This window comes from Anabrus simplex, chromosome 5 (genome assembly GCF_040414725.1).
Source record: "Anabrus simplex isolate iqAnaSimp1 chromosome 5, ASM4041472v1, whole genome shotgun sequence".
Classification (NCBI taxonomy): Eukaryota; Metazoa; Arthropoda; class Insecta; order Orthoptera; family Tettigoniidae; genus Anabrus; species Anabrus simplex.
Genome location: NC_090269.1, coordinates 358082907 through 358107160, shown reverse-complemented (window position 1 = coordinate 358107160; position 24254 = coordinate 358082907). Strand labels below are relative to the sequence as shown.

At 36.7% G+C, this 24254-nt stretch overlaps 1 protein-coding gene across 1 annotated transcript in view; it reads right to left on the bottom strand.

Annotated features, from left to right (window-relative positions):
* The window catches only part of LOC136874537 (sodium channel protein Nach), a 143607-nt gene extending 119793 nt beyond the window's left edge, over window positions 1–23814 (bottom strand). The window contains exons 1-2 of the mRNA XM_067148174.2: window positions 23666–23814; window positions 7584–7790 (exon numbers count right to left, since the gene is read on the bottom strand). Of these exons, the coding sequence (XP_067004275.2) occupies window positions 7584–7790; window positions 23666–23814 (356 nt within the window). The remainder of the gene's footprint in view (window positions 1–7583; window positions 7791–23665) is intronic.
* Window positions 23815–24254: the final 440 nt, after the last annotated feature.

Below are 24254 nucleotides of genomic sequence, written 5' to 3'. Positions count from 1 at the left end.
TGGACAGCAGGCAATGGTATGATGATAAACGGTGTTAAAAGTCAGGTGGTGAGTTTCACAAATAGGAATAGTTCTCTCAGTTTTAATTACTGCGTTGATGGGGTGAACGTTCCTTATGGTGATCACTGTAAGTACCTAGGTGTTAATATAAGGAAAGATCTTCATTGGGGTAATCACATAAATGGGATTGTAAATAAAGGGGACAGATCTCTGCACATAGTTTAAGGGTATTTAGGGGTTGTAGTAAAGATGTAAAGGAGAGGGCATATAAGTCTCTGGTAAGACCCCAACCAGAGTATAGTTCCAGTGTATGGGACCCTTGCCAGGATTACTTGATTCAAGAACTGGAGGAAATCCAAAGAAAAGCAGCTCCATTTGTTCTGGGTGATTTCCAACAAAAGAGTAGCATTACAAAAATGTTGCAAAGTTTGGGCTGGGAAGACTTGGGAGAAAGAAGAGAAGCTACTCGTCTAAGTGGTATGTTACAGGTCATTATCCTCGTGGTTGTTCCGTAATGAATGATGTTATTCACAGCAATTATCATAAGAAGTATTTCTTATCCACCTATTCAATACAAATCAACTTTATTGGTGTTCACACTTTCATACAATTAATTCTTCTAAGAAACATGTTTTGCTCTTATAAAGAGCATCTTCAGTCATTAATTTTAATCTTAAAATGATGTTTGTGAACAGTCGTAACATATTAAAAAGACAATAGTCAAAATTAAAATTACAGTAGCCTAAAAACCAAATTACATTACATCTAAAAATTAACATTAAAACACTTCAAAAACATGATAACTTGAACATTTAAACACAAGGTTCTGAATGGACATTGTGATAATTATAAATGTTCATGTTATCACATTTCTGAAGTGTTTTAATGTTGTTTTTTAGATGTAATGTAATTTGGTCTTTAGACTACCGTAATTTTAATTTTGACTACTGTCCTTTTAATATGTTTACGACTTTTCACGAACATCATTTTAAGATTAAAATTAATGGCTGAAGATGCTTTTTATAAGACCAAAACATGTCCCTTAGAAGAATTAATTGTATGAAAGTGTAAACACCAATAAAGGGGATTTGTATTGAATAAGTGGATAAGAAATACTTCTTATTATAATTGCTGTAAGTGGTATGTTCCGAGCTGTCAGTGGAGAGATGGCGTGGAATGACATTAGTAGACGAATAAGTTTGAGTGGTGTCCTTAAAAGTAGGAAAGATCACAAAATGAAGATAAATTTGGAATTCAAGAGGACAAATTGGTGCAAATATTCATTTATAGGAAGGGGAGTTGGGGATTGGCACAACTTACCAAGGGAGTATGTATGTATGTATGTTGGGTAGTCAGCCCGAAGGCTGGTTTGATCCTTTGCAGCTCCACCAACAGCTGTCATAAATAGCCTAGGCGTCGCTGAAGAGGCATACTAGGGAAATGAGGAGTGAGGTAGTTTCCTGTTGCTTTCCTCACCGAGCCAGCCGTTGCTATTACATATCAGTCAGCCAAGCCCACTGAAATGCATGCACCAACCGACCTTATGAGCGATATTTTCACACCATTTATAACAGGGACTGGCTGCATAAGGAATGGTATTACTAGCATCACTCATACCTCAGTCACTTTCATATTGTCAAAGCCAAGCATGAGACTGAGACAGGTCAATGAAAGTAACAAATTTGATATAGCCCATACCAGAAGACAAAGTGCACTGTAAACACTACATCTCGCCAGCAAAGGCATGTATTGCAAGTTGTCCACTTCATGACCGTATCGATGAGTATAATCAACAAGTATAATTAAAGAACCACCTAATCAATACTTTATTTTTTGCGTTGGGCAAAATTAAATATACATTATCACTCACAGAACATGTTTCGACCACTTAGTGGTCATCATCAGCTGTATAAGGAAAACTTAGATGAAAAATATTGGACAATAAGCACAAGCGTTAATCTTTAGGTTATGGGAAAAATATTTGCTGTGTTGATTGTTTGATTGGTAAAAGTTCTTTGGTATCTTCCCTGTTATAAAATGGCGGTCATCTGGTTAGGGCAGCTTGCCTCACGTTATCATATCTTGGAAAGATGTTTATTCTGCACTGTCTTGGGGATCTGTCTTTGTGCACGACCTAGTGTAGTAGCGATGTGACACGGTTTGATTGTTCGTGCAATCCACAGAAGAAAAGGGAAGCGGAGTTGTATCATCATCTAGTACGTCATTTGAGGGAGGAGGGAGGCTTAGCAGTGATTCCTTATACAGCTGATGATGACCACTAAGTGGTAAAAACATGTTCTGTGAGTGATAATGTATATTTATTCATTCATTCATTTATTTCAATAAATTCCAACGAGCCTGCAGGCTCATACATAGGAATTGTACAGGACATTACATACTGGCGGGCACTTACACATCAAAATATAGTTTGTGTATATAAGATAACTAGTAAATGGTTGAACATATAAACACATACAATATATAAAATATGTATATGAGGATTACAGAGAATTATTTCTGACTGTATTTACATTTACATAACATGAAAGTTGCAAAGGTACAAGAATGGATTATGGAGTATTTTCATTTACATAAGAGTTGCTGAAATACAAGAATAGATTTCAGATTATTTACAATTACATAACACAAAAGTTGCAGACGTACAGGAATTGATTACAGAGTATTTACAGTATATATACATAACACAGAGTTGCAGAGGTACAAGAACAAATTAATTTTGCCCAACGCAAAAAATAAAGTATCGATTAGGTGGTTCTTTACTTATACTTGTTGAGCAAAGGCATGTGTCAATAAATATCCAATTTCTTTGAAATCATTCAAGAAAAGGCTAGGAAAACAACAGATAGGGAATCTGCAACCTGGACGACAGTCCTAAATATATATCAGTATTGACTGATTGATCTTTTGTTTGACACAAGTGCAGTTTTGAAATCATTTTAAGTGTCATTAATCTTGTGACTTACTAGTTTTTATTCAAATCCACTTGATCTTTTATCAAATGTCTAATGTGTGGACTTTTAAGGTATACACTAGTGTATTTTGTGTGTTTGTATTTGTAACTTTAATTCGGGAGGATTAATCCGTACACCCCCACCCCATTTTGTTTATGATATCACTATGTCCTATTTCTAATTTTATGATTAATTGCTGAGGATAACTGCTACATACTATCAAAACTAGTACTGTCTGAGAGTAAAGTGTATTGATCAGGTGGATAATAAACTAAAGTTTTTGTAAAAAGTAAGTCAATGGTGCTGACTCAGCACTGTTGCATTGGTTTGCTGTTGGTTGGTATTAACCTCCGCTGCTAGTAACTGTAGTTGTGTGTTTCACAGTTTATTTCGATGGGATGAAAGAGTGTATTTCTTTGTCTGTTAATTTAGTTTATTACCATATACTATACTTTATGTCATCTGTAGAACAGTAAGGCCCATCTATGCCTAAAAAAATACATGAAAATAGGGCAAAACATTTAAAGACTGAAAAAGGCTGGAGAGGACAAGCATTTTCAAATAAATGGTCAGAGTAAAATGAATTTTGGTGTTGGCTGACTCCTCAAGAAGATAAATTTAAAGCTGTGTGCATGCATGTGTTGTGACAAAATATTAAATTCCAGTAAAACAGATCAGTTGAAGCACAAGAACACCATAAGGTATAATAAAAATGAAAAGAAACTGAAAAGTATGAATAATTAACTCAAGTATTCACCTTCAATTTAATATGATCAATCAGACATTATTGAGTTAAGATTAACCTTGTCAGCTGTGGAACATAATTTCAGTTTCAATTCCATGGAACATACTGTTAAATTGGGTCAGACACTTTTTACAAATTCAAAATTTTGCTCTGCTTTGGAAATGCAATACACTACATTAACGAGTATAGTCCAGATTATTCTGAGAAGGCTTAAATATTTACCAGTACTGGTACACGAAAGTAGACATATGTCACAGTGATGTAAATACAGTATATGCTGGGGTAGCGTACCTGCCTCTTACCTGGAGGCCCCGGGTTCAATTCCAGGCCAAGCCAGGGATTTTTTACTTGGTCTGAGGGCTGGTTCGAGGTCCACTCAGCCTACGTGAATACAATTGAGGAGCTATCTGACGGTGAGATGGCGGCCCTGGTCACTAAGCCAAGAATAACGGGCGAGAAGATTCATCATGCTGACCACATGACACCTCATAATCTGCAGGCCTTAGGGCTGAGCAGCGGTTGCTTGGTAGGCAATGGTCCTTTAGGGCTGTTGCATATTTTGATGTAGATGTATGTTTGCTGGAGACCATTAAAATAGATACAGATGGCATGACTGCAAATAATTTGTGTGATGTATCGAAAACTAGAGAGCAACAAAGTGTCTATCAAATTGTTGGGTATGTGACATCAGCAGTAATGAAGGTAACTAATCACCAATTCTACATCCACAATCATCTGATCCTCATATATGGACATGGATTTGATTTTATGTGGCCTAGATGAAAATATCAACCCAGGATTGACTGGATTTTGAACCCCAGCCTTCCAGGAGGGAAACTATCTGCTAAGCCACTGAGCTAATCATGTCTCCTGCTTTTTAATCAGCTCATGATGTGCATTAATCTTAACCATGTAAAGATATTAGGGTAAGGTTATTTTAAATTAGGATAAGGTTATATTTTAGAATTTACGACCAATAATATATATAAACAAAATAACTGATACTAAAATTCAAAGTAAGGCAAACTTAGGGACCTTTCGGCAGCTCTGGAGGTACAACTTATATTTACCATCTAGCGACACCAGATGATGAGCTCTGGATTTTTGGAGTCACCTGATGAGCTGTGACTGCATCTGGGACATAGGCACAGTAATTTTGATGATTATAAAGCCCTTCAGTTGTGAAAACTTCTGCATCAGTAAAGATAAGTTTTTGATGACCATTTTGACCATACTGCTTAAGTAGAGCTCAGCATTTGACCAGCTTCTGCCTCCTCAGTTGTGCTGTACAGAAGTACTTAGTGCTGTGACAAAGTGTTTCCTGGGCAATGCACATTTTGAAATTTTCATCTCTCTTGCCATTACCTTATTTTTCACACAGGATCTCAGGCAGTTCTTTGTTCCATGGCATTGGCGAGCTGTGATCTCCATGCAGAACTCAACGACCCAAATGAGGGCAGTCAGATGTTCCGCTGGTTTTAATGAAGTGTTTGACTGTTTGATTATTGAACTTTCTTTCTTTTGATGCCAAGCTTCTTACAGATATTAGAGTTGTCTGAAGGCTTTCTTCCTACCCTATGCAGTGCTCTTATCATGACACAATTTTCATTATTGGCCCTTTCCATGACTGCAACAGAATCTCTTTGGAGGTTAATGCAGACTATTTACAGAAGTAGTTCTCCTATATGCGGTTATGTGAACAAATCGTATGCATGAAATTTTATTGTAATGTTTGTCTTAAATGGAGGAAAATAATTGCTTTCACACAAATCAACAGTAAAATTAGTAGTAAATTGATAAATACCATTATTACTAGAGAAATATAGATACGTAACTACGGCAAAAATTTTGCTATAGATACGACTCTCTTTTGTGGCATTTCACTTCATTGTGCCGTCTTTTGTTTCCTTCCTGAGGTCCAAGACTAGCACGGACAAATGGAAGTACTATGTCTGTGAATTCTCAATATCTTTGTCCAACGCAATCATTTCAAACAGGAAAATGGAGGTAAAAAGTATATCATAAATCACACCAAAAAATTTCTCTTGAAAGAAAAATAATGTGATCCCTGGACCAATAGCTATATTACAAGGTGCGTTCCATAAATAATGGGACCAAATTCATAAAAATATAATTTATTGAATATATTTGCAAAAATAATCAAAAATCTTTAAAATAGCACCCTCTTGCGTCGATACACTTCTGGAGGCGGTGTTTCCATGCCTGGAAGGCATCCTGGAAGACCTTTTTTGGAATGTCCTTTAGAGTTGATGTAAAACGCGCCTGGATTCTTTCAATCGTGTCCCAATGTTTTCCTTTCATGACTCCCTTTAACCGAGGAAACAAAAAAAAGTCAGTGGGAGCCAGGTCAGGACTGTAGGGAGGCTGCGGAACCAATGGGGTGTTGGTCCTGGCCAGGAAGTCGTTGACAATGAAGGCGCTGTGACTTGGCGCGTTGTCGTGATGAACTTTCCACGAGTCCTTGATGTCGCTTTGGCAGCGCGAGACCCTCCTTTTCAGTCTTTTGATCACTTCCATGTAGAAAGCTGAGTTCACTATAGTCCCAGTAGGTACGAATTCGTGGTGGACAATGCCTCTGACGTCAAAGAAGACAATGAGCATGGTTTTGATCCTGGACTTGCTCATGCGTGCCTTCTTGGGACGGGGCAACGATGGGGTGTGCCACTCTGAACTCTGCCTTTTTGTCTCAGGGTCATACTCGAAAATCCATGACTCATCACCAGTGATTACTGAGTTTTAAAAATTAGGATCATTTTCACACATTTCCAACATTTCTCGGCACCGAAGCACTCGAAAGTCCTTTTGTTCGTCAGTCAACACTTTTGGGACCAGTTTGGCACACACCTTTCTCATGTTCAAATCTTCAGTCACAATGCGGAAAACGGTTGTTTTTGCTATGTTTAGAGTTTGTGCTATCAATTGAAGGCTCAGCCATCTGTCAGAGTTCAAACAATCGCGCACACGCGTCACATTTTCGTCGACTCGTGAGGTTGATGGCCGTCCACTGTGAGGTTCATTAGTGATCTCCTCTCAGCCCTCCATGAACGACTTGTGCCATTGGAAAACTTGTGATTTGGACAAGCAATCAGTCCCAAAGGCCTGCTGAAGTAATGGAAACATTTCGGTGGCGGACTTCCCAAGTTTAACGCAAAATTTGATAGCGTACCGCTGCTCTACAGAACGATCCATTGTGCCGTGTTACATGAACTCAAAACGGGCTTGACGGAAACGCACGTCCTGACTCTCCAGCAGCTCACTGCCGAATGAGACAAAGAGCGTTTGAAGCTAACACCCCTCTCCACCTAGCCCAGCAGGTTAGAACACGCTGCGGTGTACAGTTGCGTCAGAAAAAAACTGGTCGCATTACTTATGGAACGCACGTTGTAATTAATGAGTTATGGACCCAAGTCAACAACTCACCCCACTAAGAAACATCAAGCAAAGCAAAGCAAAGAAGTTAAGTGAGCAAAGACTTCACACACAAAAGTGTTTCATGAACAAAAGACATGCTGAAGTGCTGTGACGTAGAAGAATTAATAGTCGTAATGTAACAAAGTATGTATATATTTCTCCAGTAATTTGATATTTATTAATTTACCACTAATTTTACTCTTAATTTGCGTAAAAGTAATTATTATCTTCTATTTAGGACAATAATTATAATGAAATTTTATAGATACGATTCATTCATGGACCCTTAGGTGCATATCATACGCCTACATTGAAATTACAATACCAGTTACTTGGATATAATGGAACCTAAAGTACTACAATTTATTTTTCCTTTTCTTGTACCTGCATTTTTTTATTCAATAATATTATAAAGAAGACAAAGAGAACCTTACACCTTTTTTGCTGTTTCTCTTGCTCTTGATTTGCTAATTCGATTGATATTACACACAGCAACTGCTGGAAATGGAACGTTCCAGATTGGATAATTGGTAGAATCAACAGTGGTCACAGTTGGAGTGTTGACAAATTCCTCCCACACACCCAGAATGATATTCACCACTCCCCATGCAGCTAGTCCATGTATTATAAGCCACAACAATCTGAATACAAAACAAAAACAAATTATTTTTTTAAAGACACTTGTGGTAATCTACATACACAGTGACTGAAGTCTATTACTGATGATGATGATGATGATGATGATGACTTCATAACATCTGTAATTTGGGAATGCTTTCACTTAATAAGCATATATCAAAAACAATTTGGAAATATTTGACCCTTGTATTGTATAAATAACTTAGTCTCAATCTTTTAGCATGGATACAAAAGACCATGTTGAATAATTCGCTTTAGATTCATATAATGCTGTAGCTGTGGAAGTACACAATAACTTAGTTGCATGTAGCAGGCCAGTAAGGATTGCTGGTGTGTTAATAGCTACAAATAAAGATATGCCAGTCTCAGAGTAAAACTAATTGTGATGTATTATGAATGTAAGAGAGAGAGTAATTATTGCAGTATAGAAAACTGAATACACATCACAAGAATGCACTGATATTAAACTATGATTCTGCACACATTTATTGTACTTAATTACAGATTTTAATTTTCTTAACATGAGACACAATTACACACACATGCTTCCATATTACCAGTCCTTTTTCTCATAGTTTATAAATGCCCTTAGTAGAACACTTACTCTCACTTGCTAAAATACATGCAGCAGTGGGTACTTTATCTACCTTTGATGCAGAACACCTAGCATCAAAACTTAAACTGACCCCAAAATCCATGCCAGTTCTTTTTGCATTTTCGTCGAATTTCGTAAGCTTCAGTTTGGGGACCTGGAAATTTCAGTTAGATGGCTGTACTATGGCACTATTTATCTTGTAGACCTGGTCTGAAGCTACATAATTAACTTGAATAACATTTTCATACCTTGTTTTGATGACAATATACTCATCTCTGTACGTTTCTGCATCATCGTAGTCTTTCTGGCAGGCTTCCTCTTCTGCTTTGCTCTCACATAACCAAGATTCATGGATTTCTTCATCCAGTTTGAAGAGACAATTTTCCTTATCTTCCAATATGTTGAACGATGACTCCAATTCCACTTTATCTACGGTATTTTCCTGTAGATTTTATTTCTCTTGGCTGATAGCCCATGTAAATATGGGTCTCGCTTGCGATCTTTCTTTTTTCAGTCTTTCCCGTCCTGTCACGGTTGCCACTCTTAAGTTGCCATCTGCTCCTGAGTAGGTTTCTAACCCCAGACTGAGGGGCCAGTTGAATTTCTTCACCCTTCTGACTCGATCAGCACAATCTCTCCCACCTGTAGAGTTGTTTCTTCACCCTCTGATGGACCAACATGGCCAAATATTCATTGCAGAAATGCTGACGGAAGTCATCTCGGAGCTTCTGAAGATATCTCAGCCTTCTGTTGAGGCTGTGGGCATCCATTTCATCAAAGTCTATGACATCATTTCTTTGTAGACCTTGCACAAACATAGCCAGTGTCAATGGTTTCAGAGTCCCTGTCGTGCCTTCTATGAAGGTCAATGGTCTAGAGTTTAAATGTTGCTGGACAGTCACACAGTATGGTTTACCACCTTGCCTAGGATTCTTTGTAGGTGTTCTTTTACCATGCGGATCAATCTCTACCACTATGCCCCCCCCCCAAAGTGCGGCCGGAGGATTGAAGATCCACTTGATTTTCTGTATGGTGGACATAGCAATTACTACCTATTAGTTCAGTTGTTTCAGACTGTTGCTTGCACCTACAAAGTTGGTGCCGTTATCAGTTGTATATGACCTGTACTCTCACCCGCCTGACAATAATCGAGAGTGGGACTCTTTCGTGGGTTTGATTCGACATACCAGCAGTTTGGTAAACCACCCTTCATGAGTATCTTGAAGTGCTGAACTTGTTGACAATAACCTAATAGATAATGGAGTAAAAGAGACCGGTTTGGAAGTATACAAGCTCCTCAACTTAGTTCTCATGGCATTGTCGATGCTAGCAAAGCCCACTGTGTACCACCACAAATGCAAAGCCTGGTTCATGGCTCCAAGTTGGATGGTCCAGCTGCCCACCAATTTGCAATGTAAGTCCCTCAATATAATCAACTTGACATTTTCCTTGTAGTTCTGCAAGTAATTATCAACTGAACCCAGTCTCACATTGTTAGTCTGAATTTTGTAGATGACCTCCTTGTCCGACAATAATTGAGAACTCTCCCATCTTGCAATTTTAAAAGTAACACAAATTTGCAACCTTTTCTAGTTTCCTCACAAGTTCAGTCTGTCAGGTATTTTCACACAATGCCTCAATCTTGTAGTTGTAAGTATCTTCCTTCCAACCATGGACACCTTGGGGTCTTTTAAATCATCATCATCAATGTCCCACTCCAGTCGCCTGGGTGTGGTTAGTCTTTTAAATAATAATGTTATTTGCTTTACATTCCATTAACTACTCTTTTACAGTTTTTGGAGATGCCAAGGTGCCGGAATTTAGTCCCGCAGGAGTTCTTTTACGTGCCAGTAAATCTACCAACACGAGGCTGATACATTTGAGCACCTTCAAATACCACCGGACTGAGCCAGGATCAAACCTGCCAAGTTGGGGTCAGAAAGCCAATGCCTCAATCATCTGGGCCACTCAGCCTGGCTTGGAGTCTTTTGGCTGGACGTTCAATGGAGAATCAGGTTCCACAAGCAGCTGCTTCATTGTTGCACACACCTTCAAAGGATGAAGATGTTGATGTGGCCTAATCCTTTCTCCATGAGCAGTCCTTACTCTCGCCATTTCAAATGCCGCTGCACATTTAACGCTGTCTTTCGGTAATGGTGCAGAAAGGGGTTCAACCGGCTTGCTTTGATATCATCCTCAAATCACACATTTACTCACTGTGTTTCATTCCAATCTCTTGATGCCAATAATCCAGAACTTTTCCCTGATACAGGCGATCATAATCTGGCAGCAGCATGCTGCGTTTGACAGTGTTTCCCAAATACCATTTGATGGATTATGATGTCGCCATGAGATAGAAGTATTAGCCTCAGAGTAAAATTATATGTGATGTATTATGAAGCTCAGCTAACAAAGGAGTCTGCATAATATTTTAATGGAGACATACATATATTAATGCACCCACTAACACACCAAGAAAAGAGAAAGAAAGAAAGAAAGAAAGAAAGAAAGAAAGAAAGAAAGAAAGAAAGAAAACATTGACCTGTTGAAAAGAAATGAACAAGACTTCAAAATAAGTAACCACTATGCAATTTTCAAATAGTCAAAAATATATAAGTTCTGAAAGTATCCTACCAACTTGTATATCAGTAAAGAGTAGAAAATATAAAAGGATGTTTATGGTATTTGAAAACATGTCATTTTGCAGGTAAATTTATGTGTTATTAATTGCTGCACTTTTATCTTTTCAGAGCATCAATGTCAGCATCAATATAAGGGATGAAATGGCACACTGTGGCTGTTGCAATACATGTTAAGAACAGCAATGTTAAGACATAACAGTTTTTGAAAGTCATCACATTATTTGTGTGGAAAATTCCTGAAGAAGCTGGAAGCCTCTGGTGAGGATGTGTCACGTGTAGCTAAATTGCATTCACAGTGCAATGTGACAGTGTGAGCAAACCACAGTTTGCACAGCAGGTTCAAAACATTATTGAACCTGGAACTTAACATACACCTTTCAGTTTCCAGTCGTCAAAACAGACTACTGGCAAAAATGAGTGCAATTGGACTAGACAAAAGAGTGACTGAATGGGTTGCTATATTTCTAGAAAATATATCTCAGACAATTAGAGTAGGTGAAGCTTTATCTGATCCTGTAATAATTAAGAGGGAAATTCCTCAAGGCAGTATTATCGGACCTTTATGTTTTCTTATATATATAAATGATATGAGTAAAGGAGTGGAATCAGAGTAAGGCTTTTTGTGGATGATGTTATTCTCTATAGAGTAATAAATAAGTTACAAGATTGTGAGCAACTGCAACGTGACCTCGAAAATGTTGTGAGATGGACAGCAGGCAAGGGTATGTTGATAAATGGGGTTAAAAGTCAGGTGGTGAGTTTCACAAATAGGAAAAGACCTCTCAGTTTTAATTACTGCATTGATGGGGTGAAAGTTCCTTTTGGGGATCATTGTAGGTATCTAGGTGTTAATATAAGGAAAGATCTTCATTGGGGTAATCACATAAATGGGATGATAAATAAACGGTACAGATCTCTGCACATGGTTATGAGGGTGTTTAAGGGTTGTAGTAAGGATGTAAAGGAGAGGGCATATAAGTCTGTGGTAAGACCCCAACTAAAGTATGGTTCCAGTGTATGGTACCCTCACCAGGATTACCTGTTTCAAGAACTGAAAAAAATCCAAAGAAAAGCAGCTCGATTTGTTCTGGGTGATTTCCGACAAAAGAGTAGCGTTACAAAAATGTTGCAAAGTTTGGGCTGGGAAGAATTGAGAGAAAGAAGGAGAGCTGCTCGACTAAGTGGTATGTTACATGTTATAATTTTCATATTTTGATCCGTACTGAAATGTACAATGAAGTCAAATAAATAATATTAATTATTCCACCTATTCAATACATAAAAAGAGATGTTAATAAAGAATGAAATCTGTAAATAAAACTATAGGGACATGTTTCGCCCTTTAATTAAGGGCATCTTCAGCCTAATCTCAATCTAAAAGTTAATTAATCAGGTATCTGATTGTAATTAAATTACATATGAATATGAAGATGATGTTGGAAAAGTGTTTCAAACGGTGAGTGAAATGGTTGACAATAGTTTTGATATTCTTAAAATGAAACCTTAATAAAGTCTAATATACAAATAGTCGTAAATTTATGAATGTCCTTGTTTAAAAATTGGTAACAAATTGTGTACTGGTAGTTTTTTAAGAACGTAAAATTTGTAAAGAGATGTTTCCGTTGCTCACTTCAAGTGAGGTTTGAAATAAATTGTTACGTTGAAACAAGTAAAGCGGGGCCTTTTGCTGGGTTTCGTGTATCATCTCCAAGATTCTATGGCTCAAATGGAAAATATGTTGTTTGCAAGGAACGCTTGGGTTGCACCAGCTAATCTGCAAACCTAGGCTGTGATGACCTACAGGTATAAAAAGAGAAAGATGTAATCAGGGAGCCTCAAGACCAACCAGTTCTTCAACACATCCTTAAAACCAATAATCCTTTCCTTCCCCATCCCCCTCTTCCTCCAATCCCTCACAACCTCATCCAGTCCCCTGGCCAGGGAGAGGGCGACACCTTCTAGGTGGTCCACCCCACCCCTTCAGGAGGGGGGAATGAAAACTTGGGGAAAATAATTTTTAAAAAAGGAAGGAAATATCAGGAAGTGAGTTATGATATTCCAGCATTAAATAAGTGAAGTTGTGACATTGCTCACACAGTATATCCTTTGTGCAACAGTGCAGGAAAATGTGAGATAGTGATTATGTCTAAAAGCTATTAGCATGTAAATTGATATTGTTTTTAAAGCATCATTATGTATAATTGTCCGCCTCTGTAGCGTAACGGTTAATGTTATTAGCTGCCATCCTCGGGGGCCCAGGTTCTATTCCCGATACTGCCAGAAATTTAAGAATGGCAGGAGGGCTGGTATGTGGTTGAAATGGTACGTGCAGCTCACCTCTAATGGAAGTGTGCCTGAAAAGAGCTGCACCACCTCTGGATGAGGACATGAGTTTACTTACATCATGTATAATCTATGTCCACAGTATGGAGATTCGTTTTTTGCTAACAGTTTTCATTTAATGAAATGTAAAGTGCACTGGCATTCAGTATACTGTATTCCATTAATCTTCAAGGCTAATAGCTGGTTTTGGGACAACAGTCTGTATGTTTCGGTGCTGTAAGACTTGTCTGTGTCAGTTGCACGAAAAGAAATTGCAGCAAGTCTGTACGTTGTTCAGTGAGCTCAAGTCAAGTTTATCAACTGTTTTATGGAAGCTGTTTAAGTCATGGAGGTGGATTTAGATGCCAACTATTACATATCCGGCGTGATAAATCTACAAGATGACTCCTATCTCATTAAGTAATGTTAAAATGTTGAATTAAAAGACATCACGGTATTTACAATGGAAGTGTAAGGGAGAAGTTTATAAATGCTGTTCTGCTTGGATTCTATTAATTATTTTTATGCTATGTTGTCTTGAAATGTTTATTTGAATATATTTTTGAATATATATATTTTTCCAAATTTATTTTTTTATTTGTTTGTTGATTCTTCGTAGAGATGTCCTTGTGGTGTGTTATTCCTCACTTCTGTCATTTTTTGAGGGTATTAGATAAGGTCCAACAGAATACCAGATTTCCAGTTCATGAATGCAACCTGGATGATGATGATGATGATGATTATTATTATTATTATTATTATTATTATTATTATTATTATTATTATTATTATTATTATTATTATTATTATTATTATTATTATTATTACCTTAATAGGAAAAGATTGTATGATCCTTGTTCAGTCATTAATAATCAAACATACAAATCCACAACACTTTTAAGTGATAGCTTGGGAAGCACTATTAACACACTAAAAGCTATAGCACCGGGTGAGTTCACCGTGCGGTTAGGGGTGTGCAGCTGTGAGTTCGCATCTGGGAGACAGTGGGTTCGAACCCCACTGTCGGCAGCCCTGAAGATGGTTTTCCTTGGTTTCACATTTTCACACCAGGCAAATGCTGGGGCTGTTTCTTAAGACCACGGCCGCTACCTTCCCATTCCTAGGCCTTTCCTGTCCCATTGTCGCCAAAAGACCTATCTGTGTTGGTGCGACATAAAGCAAATAGCAATGAAAAAAGCCATAGCAGAGGAAGTTGCTCCCATTAAAAAACGAAAAACATTCTTGGTGGAATGAAGAGTGTGATACAGCAATACTACGCCGGCATGAAGCCTGGTTGAATGATCAACAATAAAAAACAGAAAGCTCTAGAGAAGAATTAGTCAATGCTAGATGATTAATGACTAAAGAAATCAGGAGAGTTAAAATAAATTACCAGAAGGAAACATTAAAATCTATTGATGAAGCTTTCAATAGAAATAAAACAAGAGACTGTTAAAGGACATTTAAACAATACCAAAAAAATTATACTCCCCCTACTCTTCTGATGAAAGATAAGAAAAGAAAGGTAGCTCATGATGATTATAACAATGCATTAATTTTGGATGAATACTTCAAAACATTACTTAATAGTGATGAACCTGAAAAATATTTCGATTTTGATCTATTTTCCAGAAATAAAATACCTTTGGAAAAGGTCATACCACCGGTTTATGATGAAGTATGTGCAGGTATTCACTGAAAAATTTTAAAACAGCAGGAGAAAATCAACTAGTTGCGGAACTCTGGAAGGATATATATACAGACTATTCAGAATCTACATAAACATCTCATTGACATTTGGAATACAGAAAAATTGCCTGAAGAATGGAGTGTTGCAATTATATACCCAATCCATTTAAAAAAAAAAAAAGGTGATATATCAGATCCTAGTAACTATAAGGGAATTTCTTTGTCAGATATCACCTAAATTTTTTTTCTAAGACCCTATATGCCAGAATCCATGATCAGCTTGATAGTGAATTGGGTGAATATTAGGGTGGTTTTCATCCAGGATGAAGCTGTCCAGATAAATTATCAGTCTCAAATGAATCATAAAACATCAACGCATTAGGAGCAAAAATTTAGTGATCACTTTTATTGATTTTCAAAAGCCTTATGATACTATTCATCATGAGGCGAAGTTAGAGATCTTGGCCCTCTCTTACACTTAACCACATACATTTTTTTTTTTTTTTTACAGTATTAATCTAAAATATCATTGTAATCAATTTCTGTTATTGATATAGGTGAGTCAGATATAGAATAACAATAATACAATTAAGATTACTACTGATGAAAAATTATAGGATAAATAGCGAGTGGATAATAACAAAAAAGTATCAACTTATAAGCTAAAGAATATATCTACAACTAGCTTAAAGGAAAACTTATTCAAACATAAGGCTAAAATAAATTAACTGAATATTAGTATGTTACAATCTGAGTATACTAAAATCGATGTTACTATGTAGTCTATTTCTACAGACAGGTATGCATGAATAGAGTAAGAATATGTCCTCCGACTGTTAGGATTGGAAGAAATATTCAACTAAATTGTCTTGCATTTGCTGATGATCTGGCGCTATTAACAAATCGTATAGAAGAAGCAAAATTTCAAGTAGCGGAACTAGGAAGATTAGCAGCGAAGACTGGGTCGAAAATATCTTTTGAGAAAACAAAAATGATGCCATCCTTTAAAGATGACACCCCACTTCTTCTTCTTCTTCTTCTTCTTCTTCTTCTTCTTCTTCTTCTTCTTCTTCTTCTTCTTCTTCTTCTTCTTCTTCTTCTTCTTCTTCTGTTTTATGACCCCATAGGATCACTTTAGCCAGTCCATCGTTCAGGTCTCTTTGAAGGGATTGTTCAGGCTTTGCGGTTCCCCCAGTCACTGTCTTCGAAGGCAATCCTCTGTTTTCACATTGTGTCAATAATTCATTCACTTTCCTTGTAAATTATTGAATTGGGTAAAATTATTAATTGTCCAGAGAATTCTTCTGTCCACTTTCTGCAGTTTGTCTGTTGTTGCTTGGGTATTTAGTTTGAATACTGTTTCACTTGCATATGTTGCTTCTGGTTTGATGACAGAGTTATAATGGAAAACTTTAGCTTTAATTGAAAGAGACTGTTTTTTTGTAACTCGGCCATGTAATTTGTTGCGCTCATCTCAATTTTAGAGTTCTGTTATCTATGGATGCATTTTCATTAGCATTCTAAGTGACAATTTCATCAAGATATTCAAATTTATTTACAACTTTAATTTTCTGAGTAATATATAATATAATATGTGGAGTATATTTTAAGTGGCAGCCCACCATATCTGAATGCTGCCTTCTCTTTACTCTTGGTTCAGCCGGTGAAGTATTCCTTAAAAGACCTTCCATGGTTGATTGTCAAGGAATAGATATAGGTTCAGATCACTACGTAGTTAAAATTAAAATCAAACTCACTCCCCAGAGAAGATAACAAAAACAAGCCCCTAAAAGTAAAAGAAAAATAGATCCTACCCAGCTAATCAACAATTAAAATCACCAAAAAGCAACTGAAAATATAAAAATCACAGATAAACTTGAGGACTTAGTACACAACCTTAGACAAATTGCAGAAGACCTGGCTCCAATCACATAAAAAACACCAATGGTGGAACAGTGAATGTGATGAAACAGTGGAGAAAAGACATCAGACATGACTATTACATCAGTCCCAAAAATCAGAAATATCTGCAATAACTAGAGAGATGTCTTTCTTGCTCTGTGTTATTTGTTGGCCCAATTCATCTATTATATCTATAGCCATTGCATTTGGCTGAAAGTAGGTTGCTAATATTGTGATTTATTTTGTCTCTATTAGAATTGAGTGGTTCTGCTCTGATGTCGATACAATTGGTGTTATCCACGGTTTAAGAAGGACTGTTGTTCCTCCTTGGGGTCTTCCTCTTTCTCCTTGTTTTGCTAGCAGGTGTATGCTATAGTATAGGTACTGCCAATGGTCTGTGAGAAAGGTTTCTGTGAATATAGCTGTGTCATATCCTTCAAGAAAGTCTGGTGGAGCTATGCATGCTGCGCTCTTTAATCCTTCTACGTTCCATAACATTATTTTCATGCTTCTTCTCCCATCGATTTCTCCAAGTCTTGTAATTTCTGAGAGCTTCTGAGTTGTTTTATTCAAGTGATGTCCCTATGTCCCTTCGAAAAGACCGAATAAAATGGTAGCGTCTAACTGTTACTCCTGTTGGCCAGAATTCCATCTTGTTTGCATTTTCAAGGAAGTTGAAAGGTATTCCTACCTTGAAAGCTTTGGTTCTGTATCTTGTTTCTATCTCTTCGCAAGTAACGTTCTCTTTGATTCCCTTTTTGGCTAGGAATCTTTTTATGGTGTCTTTTGTTGTCTCCTGTTTTAGTCTTCCCACATACAGCCAGGCCCTCTTTTCTTCTGCTTGTAAGTCATCGTCCTTCACTCCTGTACCATTCATGGTTTGTTGCTGTCTTTCTGGGTGTCTGTGCCTTTTGTGGATTTGTCTTGTCCATTTTTCCTCTTCTTGTTCATCCGTTGTCTGATTATGTTCTTGGTATTGAAGCAATACTTCTGCATACGGCTGTTGTTCTTGCTCCCAGGTGGAGTGGTTTCCCCTTCCACTACTCTCCTCCGTGGGATGGTTGATTCTCTCTCATATGATGTCGTTCTTATTTATTCTTACAAATTCCAGTGGTACAGGGTTCTGCTGCTTTGCAGCTGGCATTTCCTCTTTAATCATATTTTTGATATTCTCTCATTTGATTGTTGATTTTTTCAGTAATTTTGTATTCCAGTGTTGGATGTAGCTCGGGGTTCAGATCATTTGCCGTTTCTCTGGTAGGTGGCAGCGGGTGCTGGGTGCCTCTTGTTAACTATTGTTCTTGGTCGCTAGATGGCACTACTAGTCCTGTTACACAGCTGTCATTCTTGTCTTGTAAGCTCTCTGTTTGTGTTCCCTTAACCTCCATTGAAGGCATGTTTTCATCATCGTTTTTTGATTTTCAGGCTTTTTTCTGTCCAGTGAAGTAATTTCTCAGTACACTTACTGCTTTTAGGATTTCCTCCTTATTTTCTTTCTTCATATAACCTCCTGTTTCTGCGATATGTGTTAGGTATTGTAGAGCATCTTTTACACGATCTTCCGTGTCGTCCGCCATGTTGATCTTCAATTATGATTATTAAGAACAAGTGCAAAAATATTTCATATTAAAATCCTACGTTCAGTACCTTGATAAATGTTTGAACCTGATGATGCTCCTTTAGGAAAAAACATGCCATACTGTTATTAATTAATATTAATTAATTAATTTTCCAATATTTCATAATCTTGTGTTACATTGGACAGACTATAAAACTGAAAGGTTATATGTTATCTAAGTTGAAACCGTTCTGATTAGAGGCTCATGCTGAGAAAGGTTAAAAGGAATAATGAGTCTTAGTGTTGCTAATGATGAAAAAATTGAAATCAGCAATTGCGTACTTTAATTTTTACCTGGCGATAAGGAAGTCTGCAAAAGTGCGGACAAATTTACAGTACGGAAGGGTATGTATAGGTACTTTAAGGCAGAAACAGGTTCAAAGAAGGACATTCCAGGAATCATTAATGAACAAGGGGAGTGTGTAGTGTATGCGAGGATCTTCAAAAGGCAAAAATATTCAGTCAGCAGTATGTAAAGATTGTTGGTTACAGGGATAATGTCCAGATAGAGGAGGTGTCTAATACTAAAGAAGTATTAAAATTTACCTATGATAACAATGACATTTACATTTACATTTACAAAAGTTGAAAACTAGAAAAGCAGCTGGAATTGATAAGATTTCTGGGGATATATTAAAGACAATGAGTTGGGATATAGTACCATATCTGAAATACTTATTTGATTATTGTTTGGTTGAAGGAGCTATGCCAAATGAATGGAGAGTTGCTATAGTAGCCCCCCGTGTATAAAGGAAAGGGTGATAGACATAAAGCTGAAAATTACAGGCCAGTCAGTTTGACATGCATTGCATGTAAGCTTTGGGAAAGCTTTCTTGGTGATTATATTAGATATGTTTGCAAAATTAATAAATGGTTGGACAGAAGGCAGTTTGGGTTTAGGAAAGGTTATTCCACTGAAGCTCAGCTTGTAGGATTTCAGGAAGATATAGCAGATATCCTGGATTCAGGAGGCCAAATGGACTATTGCGATTGACCCATCTAAGGCATTTGATAGGGTAGATCATAGAAGACTACTGGCAAAAATGAGTCCTATTGGACTAGAAAAAAGAATGACTGAACGGGTGGCTATATTTCTAGAAAATAGATCCCAGAGAATTAGAGTAGGTGAAGCTTTATCTGACCCTGTAACAATTAAGAGGGGAATTCCTCAAGGCAGTATTATTTGACCTCTATGTTTCCTTATATATATATCAATGATATCTGTAAAGAAGTGAAATCATAGATAAGGCTGTTTGAAGATGATGTTATTCTGCACAGAGTAATAAATAAGTTACAAGATTGTGAGCAGCTGCAGGGTGACCTCAATAGTGTTGTGAGATGGACGGTGGGCAATGGTATGATGATAAACGGGGTTAAAAGTCAGGTTGTGAGTTTCACAAATAGGAAAAGTTCTCTCAGTTTTAATTACTACGTTGATGGGGTGAAAGGTTCTTTTGGCGATCATTGAAAGTACCTAGATGTTAATATAAGAAAAGACCTTCATTGGGGTAACCACATAAATATGATTCTTAATAAAGGGTACAGATCTCAGCACTTGGTTATGTGGGTACTTAGGGGTTGTAGTAAGGATGTAAAGGAGAGGGCATATAAGTCTCTGGTAAGACCCCAACTAGAGTATGATTCCAGTGTATGGGACCCTCACCAGGATTATTTGATTCACGAACTGGAAAAAATCCAAAGAAAAGCAGCTTGATTTGTTCTGGGTGATTTCCGACAAAAGAGTAGCGTTACAAAAATGTTGCAAAGTTTGAGCTGGGAAGACTTGGGAGAAAGGAGACGAGCTGCTCGATTAAGTGGTATGTTACATGTAACTAATCTCATTAGTCACAGTAACGTAAGAAAGACCACAAGACTTTGTAGCAGCAGTCAAAGGGATGCTTCACTCATTCTATTACCTCAAAAGAAACATAAACAGCTACTCAAGATTTGGGTAGAAGCCCCCCCTTTTAACTACAACTACTTTAATACAATCTGCTACCAATGGATATTCAAGTCGCAATAAACAAGAACTAATTATTCTAATATTTTCACTGATCAAATCACCAAACTGCAGCAAGCCACGAAAATTCTAGAAGCTGGTCTCCAACGGTTCCAAGATTTTAATTTTTAGAATATCATTTCGACTCATATTACACATGGAGTCAAATCATAGTTGTTTTTAAATAATTGCATTAGAGATCACAATTATTAACCAAATTCTCAATATCGGAAGTTACTGTGTTCCAGAAATCAATGAATTTTAGAAAAAATGGCTCCTATATTTTAACCTTCAGTTTATATTTATGACTCAAATTTAAAGCCATATTACAGTTGATTCAATCAACCACAGCATTGTGAAAACAATTTTAGCCAAATTTTCAAATTGTAGTTACTATGTTTTGGACGTCAATGTATTTTACAATTAAGGGTTACTCCAATTCAACATTGTAATTGTGAAAACAATCTTAACCAAATTTTTAAATTGTAGTTACTATGTTTTGGATGTCAATGTATTTTAGAATTAAGGGTTACTTCAATTCAACATTGTAATTCATATTGTCATACTTTTAATGTGTACATAATTCCTATAATTTTTACATATTATTACTAAACATGGATTTATAATCAAGCAAAAAATTTGTAAAAGAATCCAAATATGACAGGTCTTAACCTTGAGACAATTATGTAGGCTGAAGATGCTTGTAAATAAAGCGAAACATCTTCCTGTAAATTCGTGTTGTAGTATTATGAACTAGCAACACAAAACCAATTTGTATTGAATAGGTAGATTAAAATAATCACTATATTGTAAGCATTTATAAGTGGTATGTTCCGAGCTGTCAGTGGAGAGATGGCGTGGGAGGACATCATTAGATGAATAAGTTTGAGTGGTGTCTTTAAAAGTAGGAAAGATCACAATATGAAGATAAAGTTGGAATTCAAGAGGACAAATTGGGGCAAATATTTGTTTATAGGAAGGGGAGTTAGGGATTGGAATAACTTACCAAGGGAAATGTTCAATAATTTTCCAATTTCTTTGAAATCGTTTAAGAAAAGGCTAGGAAAACAACGGATAGGGAATCTGCCACCTGGGCGACTGCCCTAAATGCAGATCAGGATCGGTCGGTCGGTCTTAAAAGCTCTTCAGTCTGTTGAACACGCAGGTTAAATATAAATTTTATACTACAACATATCTGTAACAAACACATTATTAAACAAGGGATAAAAATACACACTATTATCCCTTATTTAATAATGTGTTTTTCTTTTTTTTTTTACAGATAGGTTGTAGTATAAAATTTATATTTAACTTAGGTGTTCGACAGACTGATGACCTTTCAAGTTACATTTAACTGAGTGGACACTAGAAAGTATGGCTTCCTTCTTAACAAAGTGCAGACAGTTTTGTGAGTGACAATGGTGAAGATTAATTTGCTTACCATGAAGAATTTCTTACGAGTCTATCAGCCAGGATGCTTCCACACAAACTGAGAATGAAGAAAGCTGCTATAATCATGTCACTATGAAATTGACTACTGTCCAAGACTTCTATTTTTTTAAATCAGAGCGTAATATAATAGTCCTAACTGTTATAGGTTCTGATACTATGGAAACTGTTCTCATACCCTGAATACACTTACTCCCTCTGATGTGTGTGTGCCTTTTAAACTTGAACAATGACAGTTTCTAATATGTTAAACTTTCTCAATGATGATCAGTAAGACTCAGGATCAAACTTTTGATAAAATATGTCTCTATTTTCCAAAACCAGTCTTCAGCCATGGGCAGCTATGCATAGGATTTGAGTGAGATTATTTAGCTCACTATCTGTTATATCGTCAAGCAGGAAATAATAAACTGTGTATTCAGATAAACTTTCGGAGGTGACCATCATGAAATAATTAAGCAGAACTTTTACTATTATGGAATATGAATGGAAGTTAAGCTTCAGTTGCATCTCCAAAGGAATTCAGAAGGTAAAAGTAAGTGTCTGTTAGAGGAAAATTTACTACCTATGTAAGAAAATTTTTGTATTTCCTTTACAACTTCACTTCCTAATCATACAACACTTTGTGCATAGATGTTGTCCATGGGATATGCTATATTCTTGATGAAGTTACATAGTGATAATAACAAGAATACCGGGTGAGTTGGCCGTGCGGTTAGGAGCGTGCAGCTGTGAGCTTGCATCCAGGAGATGGTGGGTTCGAATCCCACTGTCGGCAGCCCTAAGATGGTTTTCTGTGGTTTCCCATTTTCACATCAGGCAAATGCTGGGGGGCTGCACCTTAATTAATGCCACGGCCACTTCCTTCCAACTCCTAGGCCTTTCCTACCCCATCATCGCCATAAGACCTATCTGTGTCGGTGCGACGTAAAGCCACTAGCAAAAAAAAATTAGGTTCTTCAGTCTGCGGATATATTTTATGAGTAAGTAAAATTTAGAAAAAGAAACACTTTTATCAAAAATTGAATGATATATTTTGTTCTTGAAAGAACATCATCAGATTCTATCAAATCACATTTTTAACTTATATTAACGAAGTACTCCTCATGTACTTCTTTTCTCCTCAATAGTCTACCCAAGAATGCAACGTGGTGCAATGGACTGTCACTGGCGTTGCACTAGCTGGCTTGTTTACCAGTAACTTTTCATTCTATCATGCTTCAGTGACATCGTCGGACTTCTACAGAATTATAATTATAGTCTATCATCATCATCACCACCACCACCACCATCATCATCATCTTCATCATCATTATCATCATCATCATCATCATCATCATCATCATCATCATCATCATATTTTACATTGTTTTGAATGGTAGTGAGAGCTTCATCAAACCAGTCTATGGACTAATGACTCAAACAACACAAAGAAGAGTGGGCACAGGTTTTAACATAAATGCTTTTATGCTTCTTAATAATATTAATCGATTCATTTTAGAACATAAAAAATAAAAACTGAAAATATATTAAATTTGAAAAAATTAAAAGTATGATTTGTTAAAATCCAAGAGACATAACATTAGTTATTAATAATAACATTCATATTTTTGTAACGTAATTATGTATTGGAACAAGGAACATATCAGTCTGCTACTTACCTTTCTAGCCAGTGGCGATTTGGTTCTGTTAGGTATCGATATCCATGCAATGAGGTATTCTCCATATATTCCTCCACTACGCTCCATAGCACTTGTGTCCAGCGTAATCCATCATCTTGCTGTGTGCGAGCTTGAGTAGGATTAGGCATAGTTGGCAGTGTTGATAACAACGATCAATATGATAGTTGTATTCAAGTTAGTAGTCCACTGGAGAACTGCAAATTAAGAGAGATATATTTTAAATGGGATTGGAAGTCCACATAGTATGAAGTACTTAATAGATGTGGTAAAAATGTTGGACTTCATTACTGGTATTTGTTATTGTTATAATTAATCATATACAGTCGTATCAGCACACTAAATTTTATTTCAAAACCAGTTTTCAGACTCTAAGGTCCATCATCAGTGTTGAAATTATTATTAAAACATTTGATTTTACATGAGTATGTTGTCACATTGAGTTTTAAACAGTTAAAGTGGAGACCTGTTTAGATTAACATAGGAAGGTCTGGATTATCCTCGTGCTCAGACTGTTGATCTAGTATCAGACAAACATTCAGCTTTAAGTATAGGGCACGCTGGAAGCACA